Below are 19,834 nucleotides of genomic sequence, written 5' to 3'. Positions count from 1 at the left end.
TGCAATGTATGAAGAATAATTGTTCCTTAACTAAGTAAAATATAAAGACCTTATAATGGAGCCATTAAGTGACAGGCAGGCACAGTGAAAAAGAGTACCAAATATTTAAGCTTGAAAGTCCTTGCATATAAGGTAAATGAATTTGCTGTTATATTACTCGAGAAAAACGAAATTTGCACAAGGAATCCTCTCTGCAGTCCGATGATGGGTCCCGGCTTGAAACCAGTTATGATGACTTAAATCTTTAATTAAAGAAGAATGGCTGCTTGCAGTTCTTTTTCTTCAGTGATAGGTACAAAAACATCTACAGGTAAAATAAAAGAAGCATAAGAATTGTGTCAATGCAGTTTTGTGTAATGTTAGTACTGAATCTGTGCAGTCACTCATTTATAACCAGCATAATTAATGCAAAATGTGTTCGAGATGGTTTCCAACGTACTAGAATTGAGGCAATAAAGTTCCCCATGTTCAGATTTGTTTTGAAATTAATAAATTTTAATGGAATTTAATTACTTATGCTGTATTGTAATCTACAATAAAATGTGATTTCACTGAGATAAGCCTGCGTCCATTCCAAAATATCTTGAATGAAAATAATTGGGCTACTTCACTTAGAAAAGGACTTGAATTTCAGGCCTCCTCAATAAAATTACAATAATGGTTTTCAGAACTCTTGAAGCTCGATGTTTGTGACTACTGTGAAGGACAGAATACTCATGTAAAATGTTTCAACATAAAGTGAAACTTACAGTGTGAAGAAAATGCCAGCATGCTCACTCAAAAAGTACAACTCTGCTCAATAATGGCCTGCCCCAAGCTACCCAGAAAAACTCTGCGGCTGTAACCTTGGCCCCCCATACAGTAATCTCTGATAAGTAGCTCTTAAATTGAGTGGGAGATCTTGACTGTATGTGTTATGCAACTTTTGTTAGATGTAAATTACCACATTTCAGGCTGGTGTGAAAATTTCTGACATAGTACAGCTAATTGAACTGATTAAAAAAATCTTGCACGATGTCTGTTTTACAGACTAATTGGTTGATTAGCCAGTATTGCTGGTTTCTTGTTAATCCCATTCTTATGTTAGACAAGAAAAGCAATTAAAGTTATTGGTACATACCCAGTGAAGTCAAAGTATTTACATAAAAGTGTAATTATACTCTACAAATTTTAAAGTAAGATCTTTCACCAAAGTATGTATATTAATTTAGGAAAAGATTTGATTATAAATATTTTTTTCTCACCATGTGGAAGGATGAATAAATTGCTTAGTAGACCCATGTCGAAGCATGGAACATCAAGTTTTCTACAATGAAACATTTCATTTCAATTAAATTGGTGAACCTTCCAAGATACAACCCCACACCCGTATCGTTAGGGGGTCTTACCAGCACAGTGGTTCCCTCCTCTCTAGATAGAAAAAAGAGATATCTGTGCTAAGGTTGACTGAAATTGCTCTTAGCATTGCAGAATTGTACTTTTTTACCTGTGCTCTTATTGTTTATAAACATTATAACTAAACATTCCTAACAATGAACTATTTTTTATCATAATTTGTTTTATTAAGAGAGAATTTAACTTTTTTCTCCAGTGTCTGATGAATTTCAAGGAAGAAAATGTTAAAGGTTTTAGCATTCCACATTCAGGGACTGTTAAACAACAGCATAAACTGTAATCTATCTGTAGTCTTTAATATATGAGACATCCAGCTCAAAAGTCTTATTTAATTGTATTTCAGGAATCAGGCTAATAAAGATGTGAACTAAGGTGTTTAAGGTCATGTGTATTAGATATGTAGGTGCAACTCTTGCTGTAGAAGAAATCATTCTTTTCTCCATTGGTTTTGATTTTTTTATGAACATGTTCAAATCTATTTGCATGGTTATGATGACTCAGGATACTATAACACCATTGTGATTTACTGTGAATAGATGCAATCTTAATAACTCAAAAGTCCTGGCTTACATAATTCAGCAGACTTGGAAAAAATCTGAATCAAAAATGAACTTCAAATTCCTACAGTTTGTAGGTGTGAACTGTGTGTCCATATATTTTGTAGTTTCACATCTAGAAAAGTTTAAAATTAGAACATAATGCAGAAATTCTAAATAATATGAAAACTGTACAATTTGAGATGTGTCCATGAACCATGGACCTTGCCATTGGAGGGGAGGCTTGCGTGCCTCAGCGGTACAGATAGCCGTACCGTAGGTGTAACCAAAATGGAGGGGTATCTGTTGAGAGGCCAGACAAATGTGTGATCCCTGAAGAGGGGCAGCAGCCTTTTCAGTAGTTGCAGGGGCAACAGTCCGGATGATTGACTGATCTGACCTTGTAACACTAAACAAAATGGCCTTGCTATACTAGTACTGTGAACGGCTGAAAGCAAGGGGAAACTACAGCTGTAATTTTTCCCGAGGGCATGCAGCTTTACTGTATAGTTAAATGATGATGGCGTCCTCCTGGGTAAAATATTGCGGAGGTAAAATAGTCCCCCATTTGGATCTGCGGGCGGGGACTACTCAAGAGGACGTTGTTATTAGGAGAAAGAAAACTGGTGTTCTACGGATTGGAGCATGGAATGTCAGATCCCTTAATTGGGCAGGTAGGTTAGAAAATTTATAAAGGGAAATGTTAGATATAGTGGGAATCAGTGCAGTTTGGTGGCAGGAGGAGCAAGACTTCTGGTCAGGTGAATATACAAATACAAAATCAAATAGGGATACTGCAGGAGTAGGTTTAATAATGAATAGTAAAATAGGAATGTGGGTAACGTACTACAAACAGCATAGTGAACACATTATTGTGGCCAAGATAGATATGAAGCCCACACCTACCACAGTAGTACAAGTTTGTATGCCAACTAGCTCCACAGATGACAAAGACATTGATGAAATGTATGATGAGATAAAAGAAATTATTCAGATAGTGAAGGGAGACGAAAATTTAATACTCATGGGTGACTGGAACTAGTTAGTAGGAAAAGGAAGAGAAGGAAACGTAGTAGGTGAATATGGAATGGGATTAAGGAATGAAAGATTAGGCCGCCTGGTAGAATTTTGCACAGAGCATAACTTAATCATAGCTAACACGTGGTTCAAGATTCATAAAAGAAGCTTATATACATGGAAGAAGTGTGGAGATACTGGAAGGTCTCAGATAGATTATATAATGGTAAGAGGGAGATTTAGGAACCAGGTTTTAAATTGTAAGACATTTCCAGGGGCAGATGTGGACTGACCACAATCTATTGGTTATGAACTGTAGATTAAAACTGAAGAAACTGCAAAACTGTGGGAAATTAAGGAGATGGGACCTGGATAAACTGAAAGAACCAGAGGTTGTACAGTGTTTCAGGGAGAGCATAAGGGAGCAATTGGCAGGAATGGGGGAAAGAAATACAGTAGAAGAAGAATGGGTAGCTTTGAGAGATGAAATAGTGAAGGTAGCAGAGGATCAAGTCGGTAAAAAGACGAGGGCTAGTAGAAATCATTGGGTAACAGAAGAGATGTTAAATTTAATTGATGAAAGGAGAAAATACAAAAATGCAGTACATAAAGCAGGCAGAATGGAATACAAATGTCTCTAAAACGAGACCAACAGGAAGTGCAAAATTGGTAAGCAGGCCTAGCTAGAGGACAAATGTAAGGATGTAGAAGTGCATATCACTAGGGGTAAGATATATACTGCCTACAGGAAAATTATGGAGACCTTTGGAGAAAAGAGAACCACTTGTATGAATATCAAGAGCTCAGATGGAAACCCAGTTCTAAGCAAAGAAGGGAAAGCAAAAAGGTGGAAGGAGTATACAGAGGGTCTATACAATGGCGATGTTCTTGAGGACAATATTATGGAAATTGAAGAGGAGGTAGATGAAGATGAAATGGAAGATACGATACTACATGAAGAGTTTGACAAAGGACAGAAAGACCTCAGTCAAAACAAAATCCCGGGAGTAGACAACATTCCATTAAAACTACTGACGGGCTTGGGAGAGCCAGTCGTGACAAAACTCTACCAGCTGGTGAGCAAGATGTATGAGACAGGCGAAATACCCTCAGACTTCAAGAAGAATATAATAATTCCAATCCCAAAGAAAGCAGGTGTTGACAGATGTGAAAAATTACCGAACTATCAGTTTAATTAGCCGCAGCTGCAAAATACTAACACGAATTATTTACAGATGAATGGAAAAACTGGTAGAAGCTGACCTCGGGGATGATCAGTTTGGATTCCGTAGAAATGTTGGAACATGTGAGGCAATACTGACACCACGACTTATCTTAGAAAATGGATTAAGGAAAGGCAAACATATGTTTCTAGTATTTGTAGACTCAGAGAAAGCTTTTGACAATGTTGACTGGAATACTCTCTTTCAAATTCTGAAGGTGGCAAGGGTTAAATATAGGGAGCAAAGGCTATTTACACTTTGTACAAAACCAGATGGCAGTTATAAAAGTCGAGGGGCATGAAAGCAGTGGTTGGGAAGGGAGTGAGACAGGGTTGTACCCTATCCCCAATGTTATTCAGTCTGTATATTGAGCAAGCAGTAAAGGAAACAAAAGAAAATTCGAAGTAGGAATTAAAATCCATGGAGAAGAAATAAAAACTTTGAGGTTCATTGATGACATTGTAATTCTGTCGGAGGCAGCAAAGGATCTGGAAGAGCAGCTGAACGGAATTGACAGTGTCTTGAACATCAACAAAAGAAAAATGAGGATAATGGAATGTAGTCGAATTAAATCGGATGAGGCTGTGGGAATTAGATTAGGAAATGAGATGCTTAAAGTAGTAAATGAGTTTTGATATTTGGGGAGCAAAATAACTGATGATGGTCGATGTAGAGAGGATATAAAATGTAGACTGGCAATGGCTAGGAAAGTGTTTCTCAAGAACAGAAATTTGTTAACATCGAGAATAGATTTAAGTGTCGGGAAGTCATTTCTGAAAGTATTGGTGTGGAGTGTAGCCATGTACGGAAGTGAAACATGAATGATAAATAGTTTGTACAAGAAGAGAATAGAAGCTTTCGAAATGTGGTTCTACAGAAGAATGCTGAAGATTAGATGGGTAGATCATGTAACTAATGAGGAGGTATTGAATAGAATTGGGGAGCAGAGAGATTCGTGGCACAACTTGACCAGAAGAAGGGATCGGTTGGTAGGACATGTTCTGAGGCATCAAGGCATCACCAGTTTAGTATTGGAGGGCAGCGTGGTGGGTAAAAATTGTAGAGGGAGACCAAGAGATGACTACACTACGCAGATTCAGAAGGATGTAGGTTGCAGTAGGTACTGGGAGATGAAGAGATTTGCACAGGATAGAGTAGCATGGAGAGCTGCATCAAACCAGTCTCTGGACTTAAGACAACAACATCAACAACAACAATAACAAGTTCAATTTATTTTGCTGGTGGGACTCACGTAAGATCATTATTAACATTGTCCTGAACCATTAGTATGTTAATCGCCTTTGGTAAACATATATAAAGTGCTCAAGGCGCCACAGAATGTGGAATCATGGTTTCAATAGGTGAGAAATTTGAAGAGAGTTTTGAATTTGACAGATATACTTTTTGCTAAAAGTCTTTGATATCTCCTTAACAAAAATCATAAATTCCTCATTTTAAGGAGGTCATCATAATGGCCACAAATTGTGAAAGCTGTGGACATCGGACCAACGAAGTGAAAGCAGGAAGTGCTATTGAACCTAAAGGTGTTCGTATAGAAGTAACTGTTTCTTCACCCAAAGACCTCACTAGAGATTTGCTAAAGGTAATTGCCTTGCATAATTTTTTTATTCATTATGTTAATGTACATTTTGGATGAATTTTTATTAATTATATTAAGATAATGTTCATTTTGGCTTGACATACTGCACATTATTCTTTGTAGTTACAATCAATCTTTGTAGTGAAGGTGACAGCATACAGTGAACCTCTAGGGGAGCCACGACTATTTTGCGGATATGCGTGCTCTGAGTTGTTGCAGAATTTTTCTCTTTTTTTTTTTCCTCCCGGACTGCTACTGCTACTCCTCCTCCTCTGACCATCTCATCTCGAGACACTATTGATCGCAATGTGAAGTCTTTATGTTGACATGACTATTTCTTAGCTTCTGAATCAGATTACTTACTTTCCTGTCTTCTCACACACTTTAGGGAAATTAAAGTGTAGTCCCCGCTTTTGAGTTTGGTTAACTTTTTTTTTCATTTTTCAAAATTTGTACTTTAGTGAGTGTTGTTTGGACAGAGAAACCTTAGCTGATACCTTGTCTGTTGTGTTTAATGACTACCTATGCATCCTCAGTAAACTGAAAACTATTCCTTCCAAAAAGGCCACTGACATGGTAGCCAATGTGGTGGTTCATTGTCCAGTCTCTCATCTGCAGATCCCTAACAGTGCTGAGAAGTCACAAACAATTAGCGAGCTTTATCTCCCAGCACAAACCGAAAACAGGCTCCTATCTTTTAGAGCCAGGTGAATGTCGCCATGGCTGGGTGGCAACCCCCGGGAGAGCCTTCGACCAGAGTCAGCGACACCATGAAAGAGACCTCAAAAATGAAAAGTCACCAGTTAATAGGCATGTAGAACTGGCTGTCAGTGACTGAAAGAAGGAAACTTAATGTGAAATGTTGTTGCCCTCCAGCCAACCTTTCCATAGCCATGCCTTGGGATGAGGTACAGGCTAGGAAAAAAGGAATCAAACAACTCACTCATTATTGATTATTCAATCATAACAATGACACCATTGTCTCTTGGTGCAGAATATCAAATATAAGTTTAGCGAAATAGGTACCAGGAGAAAATATGGACTGGATCCTTACACTTAAAGCAGCACCTGAAGCACAGTATCGAGCCCTCCGAGCTTGTATCGAGCTGCTGCTACCCTACACTACACTAAAGCCTTCTTACAGAGGTAACAGTCCAGTGTGATGAAGAACACAGAGAGAACGTGGAACATGGTGGTGTTTAACTTGGAGATAGACAACTTCTCAACCAAGATCACATTTGTAAAACCTTTATTTACTATGGCCAGTTTCAGTAAACAGAGTTACCATCTCGGTACAGGTTATCACATGTGCCCAATTTAAGCTACAAGTATACTCCATATCTTAATTAGCATGACAGTTGATGGAAAATGCATTGTCATGTCTACATCTACATCTACATAAATACTGCGCAATCCACCATACAGTGCGTGGCAGAGGGTACCTTGTACTACAACTAGCATCTGCTCTCCCTGTTCCACTCCCAAACAGAACGTGGGAAAAATGACTGCCTATATGCCTCTGGCCCCCCCCCCCCCCCCCCCCCCCCCATGAACCATGGACCTTGCCATTGGAGGGGAGGCTTGCGTGCCTCAGCGGTACAGATAGCCGTACCGTAGGTGTAACCAAAATGGAGGGGTATCTGTTGAGAGGCCAGACACACGTGTGATCCCTGAAGAGGGGCAGCAGCCTTTTCAGTAGTTGCAGGGGCAACAGTCCGGATGATTGACTGATCTGACCTTGTAACACTAACCAAAATGGCCTTGCTGTACTAGTACTGTGAACGGCTGAAAGCAAGGGGAAACTACAGCCGTAATTTTTCCCGAGGGGATGCAGCTTTACTGTATAGTAAAATGATGATGACGTCCTCTTGGGTAAAATATTCCGGAGGTAAAATAGTCCCCCATTCGGATCTCCGGGCGGGGACTACTCAGGAGGATGTCGTTATCAGGAGAAAGAAAACTGGCGTTCTACGGATCGGAGCGTGGAATGTCAGATCCCTTAATCGGGCAGGTAGGTTAGAAAATTTAAAAAGGGAAATGGATAGATTAAAGTTAGATATAGTGGGAATTAGTGAAGTTCGGTGGCAGGAGGAACAAGACCTTTGGTCAGGTGAATACAGGGTTATAAATACAAAATCAAATAGGGGTAATGCAGGAGTAGGTTTAATAATGAATAAAAAATAAGATACTACAAACAGCATAGTGAACGCATTATTGTGGCCAAGATAGATATGAAGCCCATGCCTACTACAGTAGTACAAGTTTATATGCCAACTAGCTCTGCAGATGATGAAGAAATTGATGAAATGTAAGATGAGATAAAAGAAATTATTCAGGCAGTGAAGGGAGACGAAAATTTAATAGTCATGGGTGACTGGAATTCGTCAGTAGGAAAAGGGAGCGAAGGAAACATAGTAGGTGATAATGGATTGGGGCTAAGAAATGAAAGAGGAAGCCGTCTGGTAGAATTTTGCAGAGAGCATAACTTAATCATAGCTAACACTTGGTTCAAGAATCATAAAAGAAGGTTGTATACATGGAAGAATCCTGGAGATACTAAAAGGTATCAGATAGATTATATAATGGTAAGACAGAGATTTAGGAATCAGGTTTTAAATTGTAGGACATTTCCAGGGGCAGATGTGGACTCTGACCACATTCTATTGGTTATGACCTGTAGGTTAAAACTGAAGAAACTGCAAAAAGGTGGGAATTTAAGGAGATGGGATCTGGATAAACTGAAAGAACCAGAGGTTGTACAGAGTTTCAAGGAGAGCATAAGGGAACAATTGACAGCAATGGGGGAAAGAAACACAGTAGAAGAAGAATGGGTAGATCTGAGGGATGAAGTAGTGAAGGCAGCAGAGGATAAAGTAGGTAAAAAGACGGGGGCTAATAGAAATTCTTGGGTAACAGAAGAGATGTTAAATTTAATTGATGAAAGGAGAAAATATAAAAATGCAGTAAATGAAGCAGGCAAAAAGGAATACAAACGTCCCAAAAATGAGATCGACAGGAAGTGCAAAATGGCTAAGCAGGGATGGCTACAGGACAAATGTAAGGATGTAGAAGCTTATCTCACTAGGGGTAAGATAGATACTGCCTACAGGAAAATTATGGAGACCTTTGGAGAAAAGAGAACCACTTGTATGAATATCAAGAGCTCAGATGGAAACCCAGTTCTAAGCAAAGAAGGGAAAGCAAAAAGGTGGAAGGAGTATATAGAAGGTGTATACAAGGGCGATGTACTTGAGGACAATATTATGGAAATGAAAGAGGATGTAGATGAAGACGAAATGGGAGGTAAGATACTGCGTGAAGAGTTTGACAGAGCACTGAAAGACCTGAGTCGAAACAAGGCCCCCGGAGTAGACAACATTCCATTAGAACTACTGACGGGCTTGGGAGAGCCAGTCGTGACAAAACTCTACCAGCTGGTGAGCAAGATGTATGAGACAAGTGAAACACCCTCAGACTTCAAGAAGAATATAATAATTCCAATCCCAAAGGAAGCAGGTGCTGACAGATGTGAAAATTACCGAACTATCAGTTTAATAAGTCACAGCTGCAAAATACTAACGCGAATTCTTTACAGACTAATGGAAAAACTGGTAGATGCAGACCTCGGGGAGGATCAGTTTGGATTCCGTAGAAATGTTGGAACACGTGAGGCAATACTGACCTTACGACTTATCTTAGAAGAAAGATTAAGAAAAGGCTAAGCTACATTTCTAGCATTTGTAGACTTAGAAAAAGCTTTTGACAATGCTGACTGGAATACTCTCTTTCCAATTCTAAAGTTGGCAGGGGTATAATACAGGGAGCGAAAGGCTATTTACAATTTGTACAGAAACCAGATGGCAGTTATTAGAGTTGAGGGGCATGGAAGGGAAGCAGTGGTTGGGAAAGGAGTGAGACAGGGTTGTAGCCTCTCCCCGATGTTATTCAATCTGTATATTGAGCAAGCAGTAAAGGAAACAAAAGAAAAATTTGGAGTAGGTCTTAAAATTCATGGAGAAGAAGTAAAAACTTTGAGGTTCACCGATGACATTGTAATTCTGTCAGAGACGGCAAAGGACATGGAAGAGCAGTTGAACGGAATGGACAGTGTCTTGAAAAGAGGATATAAGATGAACATCAACAAAAGCAAAATGAGGATAATGGAATGTAGTCAAATTAAATCGGGTGATGCTGAGGGAATTAGATTAGGAAATGAGACACTTAAAGTAGTAAAGGAGTTTTGCTATTTAGGAAGTAAAATAACTGATGATGGTCGAAGTAGAGAGGATACAAAATGTAGACTGGCAATGGCAAGGAAAGCGTTTCTGAAGAAGAGAAATTTGTTAACATCGAATGATTTATGTATCAGGAAGTCGTTTCTGAAAGTATTTGTTTGGAGTGTAGCCATGTATGGAAGTGAAACATGGACAATAACTAGTTTGGACAAGAAGAGAATAGAAGCTTTCGAAATGTGGTGCTACAGAAGAATGCTGAAGATTAGATGGATAGATCACGTAACTAATGAGGAGGTATTGAATAGGATTGGAGAGAAGAAGTTTGTGGCACAACTTATGAGAAGAAGGGATCGGTTGGTAGGACATGTTTTGAGGCATCAAGGGATCACAAATTTAGCATTGGAGGGCAGCGTGGAGGGTAAAAATCATAGAGGGAGACCAAGAGATGAATACACAAAGCAGATTCAGAAGGATGTAGGTTGCAGTAGGTACTGGGAGATGAAGCAGCTTGCACAGGATAGAGTAGCATGGAGAGCTGCATCAAACCAGTCTCAGGACTGAAGATAACAACAACAATATGCCTCTGTACAAGCCCTAATCTCTCATATCTTATCTTTGTGGTCATTCTGCGAAATATAAGTTGGCGGCTGTAAAATTGTACTGCAGTCAGCCTCAAATGCTGGTTCTCTAAATTTCCTCAGTAGTGATTCACGTAAAGAACACCTCCTTTCCTCCAGAGACTCCCACCCGAGTTCCTGAAGCATTTCAGTAACTCTCCCGTGATGATGAAACCTACCAGTAACAAATCTAGCAGCCCGCCTCTGAATTGCTTCTATGCCCTCCTTCAATTCGACCTGATAGGGATCCCAAATGCTCGAGCAGTACTCAAGAATAGGTCGTATTAGTGTTTTATAAGCAGTCTCCTTTACAGATGAACCCCATCATCCCAAAATTCTACCAATGAACCGAAGATGACTATCCACCTGCCCCACATCTGCCATTACATGCTTGTCCCACTTCATATCGCTCTGCAATGTTACGCCCAAATATTTAATCGACATGACTGTGTCAAGTGCTACACCACTAATGGAATACTCAAACATTACGGAATTCTTTTTCCTATTCATATGCGTTAATTTACATTTATCTATATTTAGAGTTAGCTGCCATTCTTTACACCACTCACAAATCCTGTCCAAGTCAGCTTGTATCCTCGTACAGTCACTCAATGACGACACCTTCCCGTACACCACAGCATCATCAGCAAACAGCCACACATTGTTGCAGATGTTCTTGTGTTTTCTTTCAACTACTGGACATGGTTTTTTGTTTGAGATATGTGTGATAGATTATAGTTAGAAGAGGGGAGGGGCTAAATCACATGCAAATTAAATATTTTCAGTGGTACGAAGATTAAATTGGGGCAGTTCTCCTGGATTTTCCTTTGTAAAGGAACATTTGAAAACTGAGTTAAGCATTTCAGCTTTTGCATTGCTACCCTTAATTTCAGTTCCGGTCTCATTTACTAGGGACTGGACACTAACTTTGGTGCCATTAACAACCTTTATGTAGAATCAGAATTTGGGTTTTGTGAAAGATTATTTGACAATATTCTGCTATGGTAGTCATTGAAGACTTGACACTTTGCCCTTTTGACAGCCAAATGTGTTTGATTCAACATCTCTGTCTGTAGTCGTACGCTTTGTTTGACACCTATTATGCAGTAGTCTCTGTTTCTTTATAAGGTTCTTTACAGTGACTGTATACCATAGAGGGTCCCTCCCATTATGAGCTGTTCTACTTGGTAAACATGTCTCCACAGCTTGGTGAACTGTTCTTTTACACTTGAGCCGTAGTTCCTCTACATGCTCCTGTCCTGTACTGAAAGTTTCAAGTTCCTCATTAACATATAACACTACTGATTTTTTAACTAGTTCACTGAACCTGTGTCTTTCTGCTTGTTTTCATTGTCCTTTGTATATTGTTAATTATTGTTGCTGCAACTGCGTCATGATCAGAGATACCAGTTTCGATGTGCATCCTCGAGGTCAGGTCTATTTTGTTGCCATTAGATCCAATATATTTCCATCATGAGTACATTTTTTCTAGATATTTTCAGAGAAGGCACTTGGTAATGTTTCACAGGATGTTTTATCATGCCCACCACTAATAAAGCAGTAATTTCCCCTGTTGATAGCTGGATGATTGAAGTCTCTACATATGAATGCAGTACGATTAAGGAACTTACCTGCAAGCACACTGAGGTTTTCGGTTATGTCAGGAGATGACTCTTTGTGGGCAATAGAGGGATGCAATTATCATTTTATGCCCACTCATGATAGTGAGTCTTGCCCAATCAATCACACGTGTAGCTTCAATTTGTATCTTGGTTTATTTGAGTTTCATGTCTAGTGCGACAAATATACCATGGCCGTTTCGCATTAGCCTGTCCTTTTGATATACACTTAAAAGTTTTCACAAAAATCTCACTGCTATCAATTTCAGTTTTTAGCCCACTTTCTGTGCCTAGTATTATGTGAACTTCACTGCTTTTGAGGAGCGCATTGAGCTCTGGCACTTTGTTGTGAATGCTTCAGCAGTTATCCACTAGGATTTTAATACTCTTACTTTTACGAGGTATGTCTTTCGATCTTACAGTCTTACTTGTGGATTTCCTACAGCTGTCATTATCAGCTATATGGGGAGCAGAGGCTTTGATACGTAGCGCACACCTGATAGTTCTCAACCCTACAGTGCACGTCCAGAAAGTCACTGCCTAGCCTGTCTAGAACTTTCAAAGTCTGTGGTGCCATCCTTCCACTCGACTCAGAACCAAAGAGCCACAATCAGCTCTGGGGCAATGCTGCAAATTGTGAGCTTCTTTAACTTCACTCGAATGAACCAGTAATGATCTCAGAGCCCAGATGATGGGCATCATTTGTTCCAGCATGTGCCACAATCTGCAGTTGGTTGCACCCAGTTCCATCAGTGGCTGCTGGAATAGCCGCTTTAACATGTTGAATGAGGCCTCCAGGCATACACACTGAGTGCATTTAGTGTCCTTTCTTGTCCCTTGCTACCGTTTCCCGAATGTGTACCATCATTCAGTGTACATTTGAACTGCTGACAATTAATAGACCTATATCCTTTTGTGTTGGCCTCCTGACACCAGACAAAACATGTTTCCCAAAACAAGTGAAGTGAGTCCCACTGGCTCAGTTTTAGTGACAGATAGCGCCTGAACCTTGTCGGTTTGGGGGATCAGTACAACATCCTGCATCATCCGTGATCCCCATCTACCCTTTACAGTACTCCTATATCCATCATTGACACACCACTCACAGTCAAGTGGGTGAGTAAAGACAGGTCCTGTACTTCCTGCATAGGAGATGGTACTGGTACCACAGGTACACGACTCTCGGGAGCTTTCCAACACACTGATTTGCCAGCTAGTGCCAATCATTTGACAGTAGTTAAGGCAATTTCCAGCTGCTTTCAAACTTCAATCAACTCATCCCGTGTTAGAGAACAGCATTCACAGTTGGGCTGCATTTTGGCTGGTGCAATGTATTACAGGACAGTAAACACATAACTTTAAACCTGCTGATTATTTTTTACATTTGTCAAGCAGAAAAAATCACTAATTCCCCATAAGAATTGTAACAAATACACAAAACAGAAAAACCTGTGCTAAAAATTACTAAGTTCCTAAAACTTTTTTGGGTTGGTTATAGTTATTAGCTAACAAGAAAGTGCAGTTAATTTACAATTAAATGTAGAAAATATGTACTCCTTTTTTAAGGGAAAACTATACGTAACACCATATTTTAATTAGAATGTCTGCTACAGTAAGTAAATCACAGATGCTGATTTACTAGAAATTAGATTATGCACCGGACAATGATGACGTCCAAAAATTCTCAAAAATGTATGTTTGTTTGAGTTGATATGTAATGAATTTGAGTGTGACCCATTCTTTGGAAGCAACTGTGAGTCTCAAATGTTGATTTGCTGTGAAATAAATTTATCCAAAAACTCTTGTACTGGTAACTTTCAAAATTATAGTTTTGTAAACAAAAATATGTTTTTGTAAGTGTCTGAAAAGTCTCAAAAATGACTTATTTCTCGTGTACTTACACAATTAAATTAGAGAACTACTGTTTGAATGAGTAAAGGCCTTCTCTTCTAAAAGAAAGATCACAAATAAATTTAGGTTTACAATTGTTGATAACAGATGGTGTTTCTTGTGGCACTCACTACTGTTCGAAATTTCGCAGTATATCACTGTACAAACATTTAATAACAGTCAAAATGATTTTGCATGAACACTGCAAACAGAATGTGAGTATAGAATACCAAATTGCCACACAAATCAGTGAAGTACGTGTATGTAGAAAACCAAATTGTCACACAAATTGTTCAAACATTGTTTCTTTTAAAGGAAATTCAGATGTTTTCTTTTATATATAAATAAATGCGTAAATAGCATAGATTTTTTACTTAGCTGTTTCTTTGCCAAATTTCGTCGTCATTCCCAGCATTGACATCTTTATCTGTCACTTGCTGCAACGATCAGAAGTCACCCACAAAGTTACTCATAATTTGCTTGACAGTCTGTCATGATGGTGTGTTTCAAGTTTATATGAGAACTTGTTGCCAAATACCATAAGTCTAAACTGAGATCTCACTTACTATAGCACTTTTGAGTTGTGATACTCCACTAACTCCTACCTGAACAGACTCGATAACCTTCTGTGAACTGCTACACTTCAGCTGCACCTTATTTTCCTCACCGAAGAGACAAACCTCGTGATGCCGTAACAGCTTCCATTTGGAAACTGAAAACAAATACTGATCACCATCTACAGTCTTTATCCAGCTGCTGCCATTCTGTGCTTGTTCTGTGTCTTGCACAGTCTCTAATGAGTGCCATCAGTAATTCAGTCTTAATAAAATAATTTATTTTATTTACTAGATAACAGCATGGGCATGTCATGAAAATGATCACAGCAAGTGCAGACTTTCTGTTTTTATAGGTACAGTACTATGGAACTGTGGAGCTCCCAATTATAAGACATTATGTGCACTGACTGTAAGAAATGAAATAGTTTAGCAGCATCCTAGCATACAAAATTTCATAATGGTGTTTCTGTATTTATCCGATAAATTCTTCTTTTGTTCCACAGTCAGAAACGTGTTCTTTAATCTTGCCAGAGCTCGACGTTGAGGTGGGTCCGGCGGCATTGGGAGGTCGCTTCACGACTGTGGAAGGGGTACTTGTCGCAATGAAGGAGCAGCTGGCTGAACGCGGAGCGATGTTCGGCGACAGTGTGACTCCTGAAACATCAGAGAAGCTCTCAGCTTTTCTTGCCCGACTTGACTGTGTGCTAAACTGCAAAGAATCTGCTACTTTGGTTCTAGACGATCCTGCTGGAAACAGTTATGTTCAGGTATGGAGCTCATGCACTACAATAACAATGTCAGTTTCCAAAGTTCTGTTGTTCCCATCTTATAATAGAAAAGAGATTCATGATAGGAAACAGTGAAGATGTGGGCAGATGTGGGGCAGTATCTTGACTGACAGGTATTCTGGGAGCTGGCAATACTTCATGGAGGATGGAGGTTATGTATACTAAAGTCTTGGAACATTACCAAAAATACAATCGGCATGGTTTCCCACGGTCATTTCATTACTAGTTACATAGAGTGAGCTACCATTTCTGCATAACCCTGGAAACCATCCTTGTTACCATTGATGCCACTTCCTTATACATAAATATTCCGCACGTCCAGGGCCTTGCTGCGATGGAGCACTTCCTTTCACGCCGATCACCTGCCACCCTACCTAAAACCTCTTTCCTCATTACCTTAGCCAGCTTCATCCTGGCCCACAACTTCTTCACTTTTGAAGGCCAGACATAACAACAATTAAAGGGAACAGCCATGGGTACCAGGATGGCCCCCTCGTACGCCAACCTATTCGTGGGTCGCTTAGAGGAAGCCTTCTTGGTTACCCAGGCCTGCCAACCCAAAGTTTTGTACAAATTTATTGATGACATCTTCATGATCTGGACTCACAGTGAAGAAGAACTCCAGAATTTCCTCTCCAACCTCAACTCCTTTGGTTCCATCAGATTCACCTGGTCCTACTCCAAAACCCATCCCACTTTCCTTGACGTTGACCTCCATTTGTCCAATGGCCAGCTTCACACGTCTGTCCACATCAAACCCACCAACAAGCAACAGTACCTCCATTATGACAGCTGCCACCCATTCCACATCAAACGGTCCCTTCCCTACAGCCTAGGTTTTCATGGCAAACGAATCTGCTCCAGTCCGGAATACTTGAACCATTACACCAACAACCTGAAAACAGCTTTCGCATCCCGCAACTACCCTCCCGACCTGGTACAGAAGCAAATAACCAGAGCCACTTCCTCATCCCCTCAAACCCAGAACCTCCCATAGAAGAACCACAAAAGTGCCCCACTTGTGACAGGATACTTTCCGGGACTGGATCAGACTGAATGTGGCTCTCCAGCAGGGATATGACTTCCTCAAATCCTGCCCTGAAATGAGATCCATCCTTCATGAAATCCTCCCCACTCCACCAAAAGTGTCTTTCCGCCGTCCACCTAACCTTCGTAACCTCTTAGTTCATCCCTATGAAATCCCCAAACCACCTTCCCTACCCTCTGGCTCCTATCCTTGTAACTGCCCCCGGTGTAAAACATGTCCCATGCACCCTCCCACCACCACCTACTCCAGTCCTGTAACCTGGAAGGTGTACACGATCAAAGGCAGAGCCACGTGTGATAGCACCCACGTGATTTACCAACTGACCTGCCTACACTGTGAAGCTTTCTATGTGGGAATGACCAGCAACAAACTGTCCATTCGCATGAATGGACACAGGCAGACAGTGTTTGTTGGTAATGAGGATCACCCTGTGGCTAAACATGCCTTGGTGCACGGCCAGCACAACTTGGCACAGTGTTACACCGTCCGAGTTATCTGGATACTTCCCACCAACCTGTCAGAACTCCGGAGATGGGAACTTGCCCTTCAGTATATCCTCTCTTCTCGATATCCGCCAGGCCTCAACCTCCGCTAATTTCAAGTTGCTGCCGCTCATACCTCACCTGTCTTTCAACAACTTCTTTGCCTTTGTACTCCCGCCTCGACTGACACCTCTACCCGAATTCTTTGTCTTTACAAATGTCTGCTTGTGTCTGTGTATGTACGGATGGGTATTGTGTGTGTGTGTGTGTGTGTGTGTGTGTGTGTGTGTGTGTGTGTGTGTGTATACACCTGTCCTTTTTTCCTCCTGGGGTAAGTCTTTCCTCTCCCTTGATTGGAATGACTCCTTACCCTCTCGCTTAAAACCCACATCCTTTCGTCTTTCCCTCTTTCCTGAAGAAGCAACCGTTGGTTGCGAAAGCTAGAATTTTGTGTGTATGTTTGTTTGTGTGTCTATTGACTTGCCAGCACTTTTTATATTAATGCGCTTTTACTTTAGAACATTGTAAACCTGGAGAGGAACTTTCTTCAAAAATGTAGAAACCTTTACTATGTAGGACACTATTGTGAGAAATTGAATGTACTTGTTGCTCTTTTTTTGCCTGTCTGCTATTGAATTTCAGTTTAATGTAGCTTAGTTTGGTAGTTACAGGCAGTGGGGAAAGTGGGAGATGTTTGAGGGGCAAAATGTGATTGGTATGGAATTGGATGATAAGTGCTGATAAAGAACCCACAGTATAGGGTGAGAATTTGTTCCGCGATTTGGAATTGGAAATGAATTTTGTGGAGGGTGAAGAACGTTACTTTGCCGGCTGGTGTGGTCGAGTGGTTCTAGGCGCTTCAGTCTGGAACCGAGCGGCCACTCTGGTCGCAGGTTCAAATCCTGCCTCAGGCATGGATGTTTGTGATGTTCTTAGGTTAGTTAGGTTTAAGTAGTTCTAAGTTCTGGGGGACTGATGACCTCAGATGTTAAGTCCCATAGTGCTCAGAGCCATTTGAACCATTTTTTGGAAGAATGGTGTTTTGAAAGTTTGCACATTCAGGAGATTAGGAATGACTGGAGAAATACAATATAAAAATGCAAATTAGCAGTGGTGTTCAAATGCGTAAGACTGGAACAAATGTACTGTGGAATGCGATTCAGAATGAGAATGTAATGTTTGATAAGTGCTGGAAATGGCCAATAGCTAGGGAGCAATGAGCAGTGTGGGCTGAATAGGGACATGGCAGACAAGAAAGTAGAAATATAAGATATTAGCTAAGATTCAGATAAATAAGTGAGTGAAGTCATGGAAAAAATTACCAGTACAATTATGAAATGGAGATCATGTCAGAAGGCTGACAAAGAAGTAACTATGATAAAAGTAACACCAAATTATAAATACATAAACATAAAAAAGTAAAACTAACCAGATAATAGGAATAATCATCTCAGTCATAGACATTGTGAGCGAATTTGCACAGATTAGTTTACTTTTCCTTTGTACAGATTCTCTGCATCCCTTTTTTCTCCTTATTCAATGCTCGGAGTGAGTTTTCTTCCTCCATTATTCTAATGATGAATTTTAGAAAGGTCTCTCAGTTCAAGATTTGGCTATTTCTAAATTTTTGCATGTGTTGGTTCTGCTTCAATCACATTTTCATAAGAAATGTTTCTGAACAAGTACAATATACCATACACAGCATTATTTTGTCTTAGTGCTTACTGATATGTGGCAGAAAAATGAAAACTAATTTGACAATCACTGGTGTTTCAGAACCTAACAGATGATTGTGGCGAAGACCATGGGCTTAAAATAACTTACTACGAAAGATCATTTGAGCAGAACGAAGAACTGGGACTGAATGATATGAAAACAGAGAACTATGAACAAGATTGAAGAGTCAAAACGTTATGTTTTATGTAATAAGAATTTTCTTTATGTATTAGTTACGGAATAAATTTGTTCATAAAATATTTGTTTTGTCTTCTAACACACGGCAATTAACATGGCTGTGACTGTAAGGAGCGTTAGGTACACAAACAAGGGACATTTATTTCGTAGTGAGTTAGGAGAAAAAACTAACTCTGGGACCAGGCCCAAAGGAGGACGTGATGCCAATCAGCTGCTGCATCATTCTCTGCCCTGTAGCATTGTACAGATGCGGTACAGAGGAACGTGTAGTCAGCAAACAGCTCTTGTGACTGTTGTCAGCTTTCCAGGTCACAGAGCCATTACTACTTCTCCTTCTAGCAGTCACACAAGGTTGAGTGGATCATGTTCCGATCCTTCCAACAAGCAAAGTTCCCTGTCAATAACAAGAATTTGACTCAGGTTTCCCATCGCAGTCAGGCAGGCAGAATACTGAGCTGTGGATGCAAACTGTTTTTATAAAAGATGATTTATTGTATGTACATGGTGATAAAAAGAACATACTTTAGTACTAAAGCTAACAACTCGCTGAATAGTAGAGGCACAAGTGCCATAATCCGTATCACTTCATAGTCTTGGTTGTTATTGAATTTAGCATATGTTAAAAGTCTGGAGTAAATAAGAAACACTTATTCTTTTGTTTTCTCCAAAACATTCCTGCCTTGAGATACAGACCTCCAAAAATGACACTGCAAACACCATTTTGAAGATGTGAATTTCAGAAACAGTTCTAGATATTTTGTTTGAGTTTTTTATTTGAAAGATAATTCTTTTATGATTAGAATGGTATCCTCTGTTTGGACATACCTGTCCAAGTTCTTTTACTGTAGCTTTTTGAATTTTTTTTTATAATGTAATATTAATTTTTTCAAAAATTCCAATCCAGCAAAGTTAA

The 19,834-nt window shown here is 39.8% G+C and overlaps 1 protein-coding gene across 1 annotated transcript in view; it reads left to right on the top strand.

Annotated features, from left to right (window-relative positions):
- LOC126326003 (zinc finger protein ZPR1) overlaps window positions 1-18,983 on the top strand; it is a 79,992-nt gene extending 61,009 nt beyond the window's left edge. Inside the window, exons 5-7 of the mRNA XM_049995490.1 lie at window positions 5,614-5,774; window positions 15,193-15,456; window positions 18,784-18,983. Of these exons, the coding sequence (XP_049851447.1) occupies window positions 5,614-5,774; window positions 15,193-15,456; window positions 18,784-18,906 (548 nt within the window). The 3' untranslated portion in view covers window positions 18,907-18,983. The remainder of the gene's footprint in view (window positions 1-5,613; window positions 5,775-15,192; window positions 15,457-18,783) is intronic.
- The last annotated feature ends 851 nt before the right edge of the window (window positions 18,984-19,834 follow it).

The sequence above is a fragment of the Schistocerca gregaria genome, chromosome 1 (genome assembly GCF_023897955.1).
Source record: "Schistocerca gregaria isolate iqSchGreg1 chromosome 1, iqSchGreg1.2, whole genome shotgun sequence".
NCBI classification, from domain to species: domain Eukaryota; kingdom Metazoa; phylum Arthropoda; class Insecta; order Orthoptera; family Acrididae; genus Schistocerca; species Schistocerca gregaria.
The sequence above is the reverse complement of the archived record's forward strand: the minus strand, read 5'-3'. Positions and strand labels throughout refer to the sequence as shown.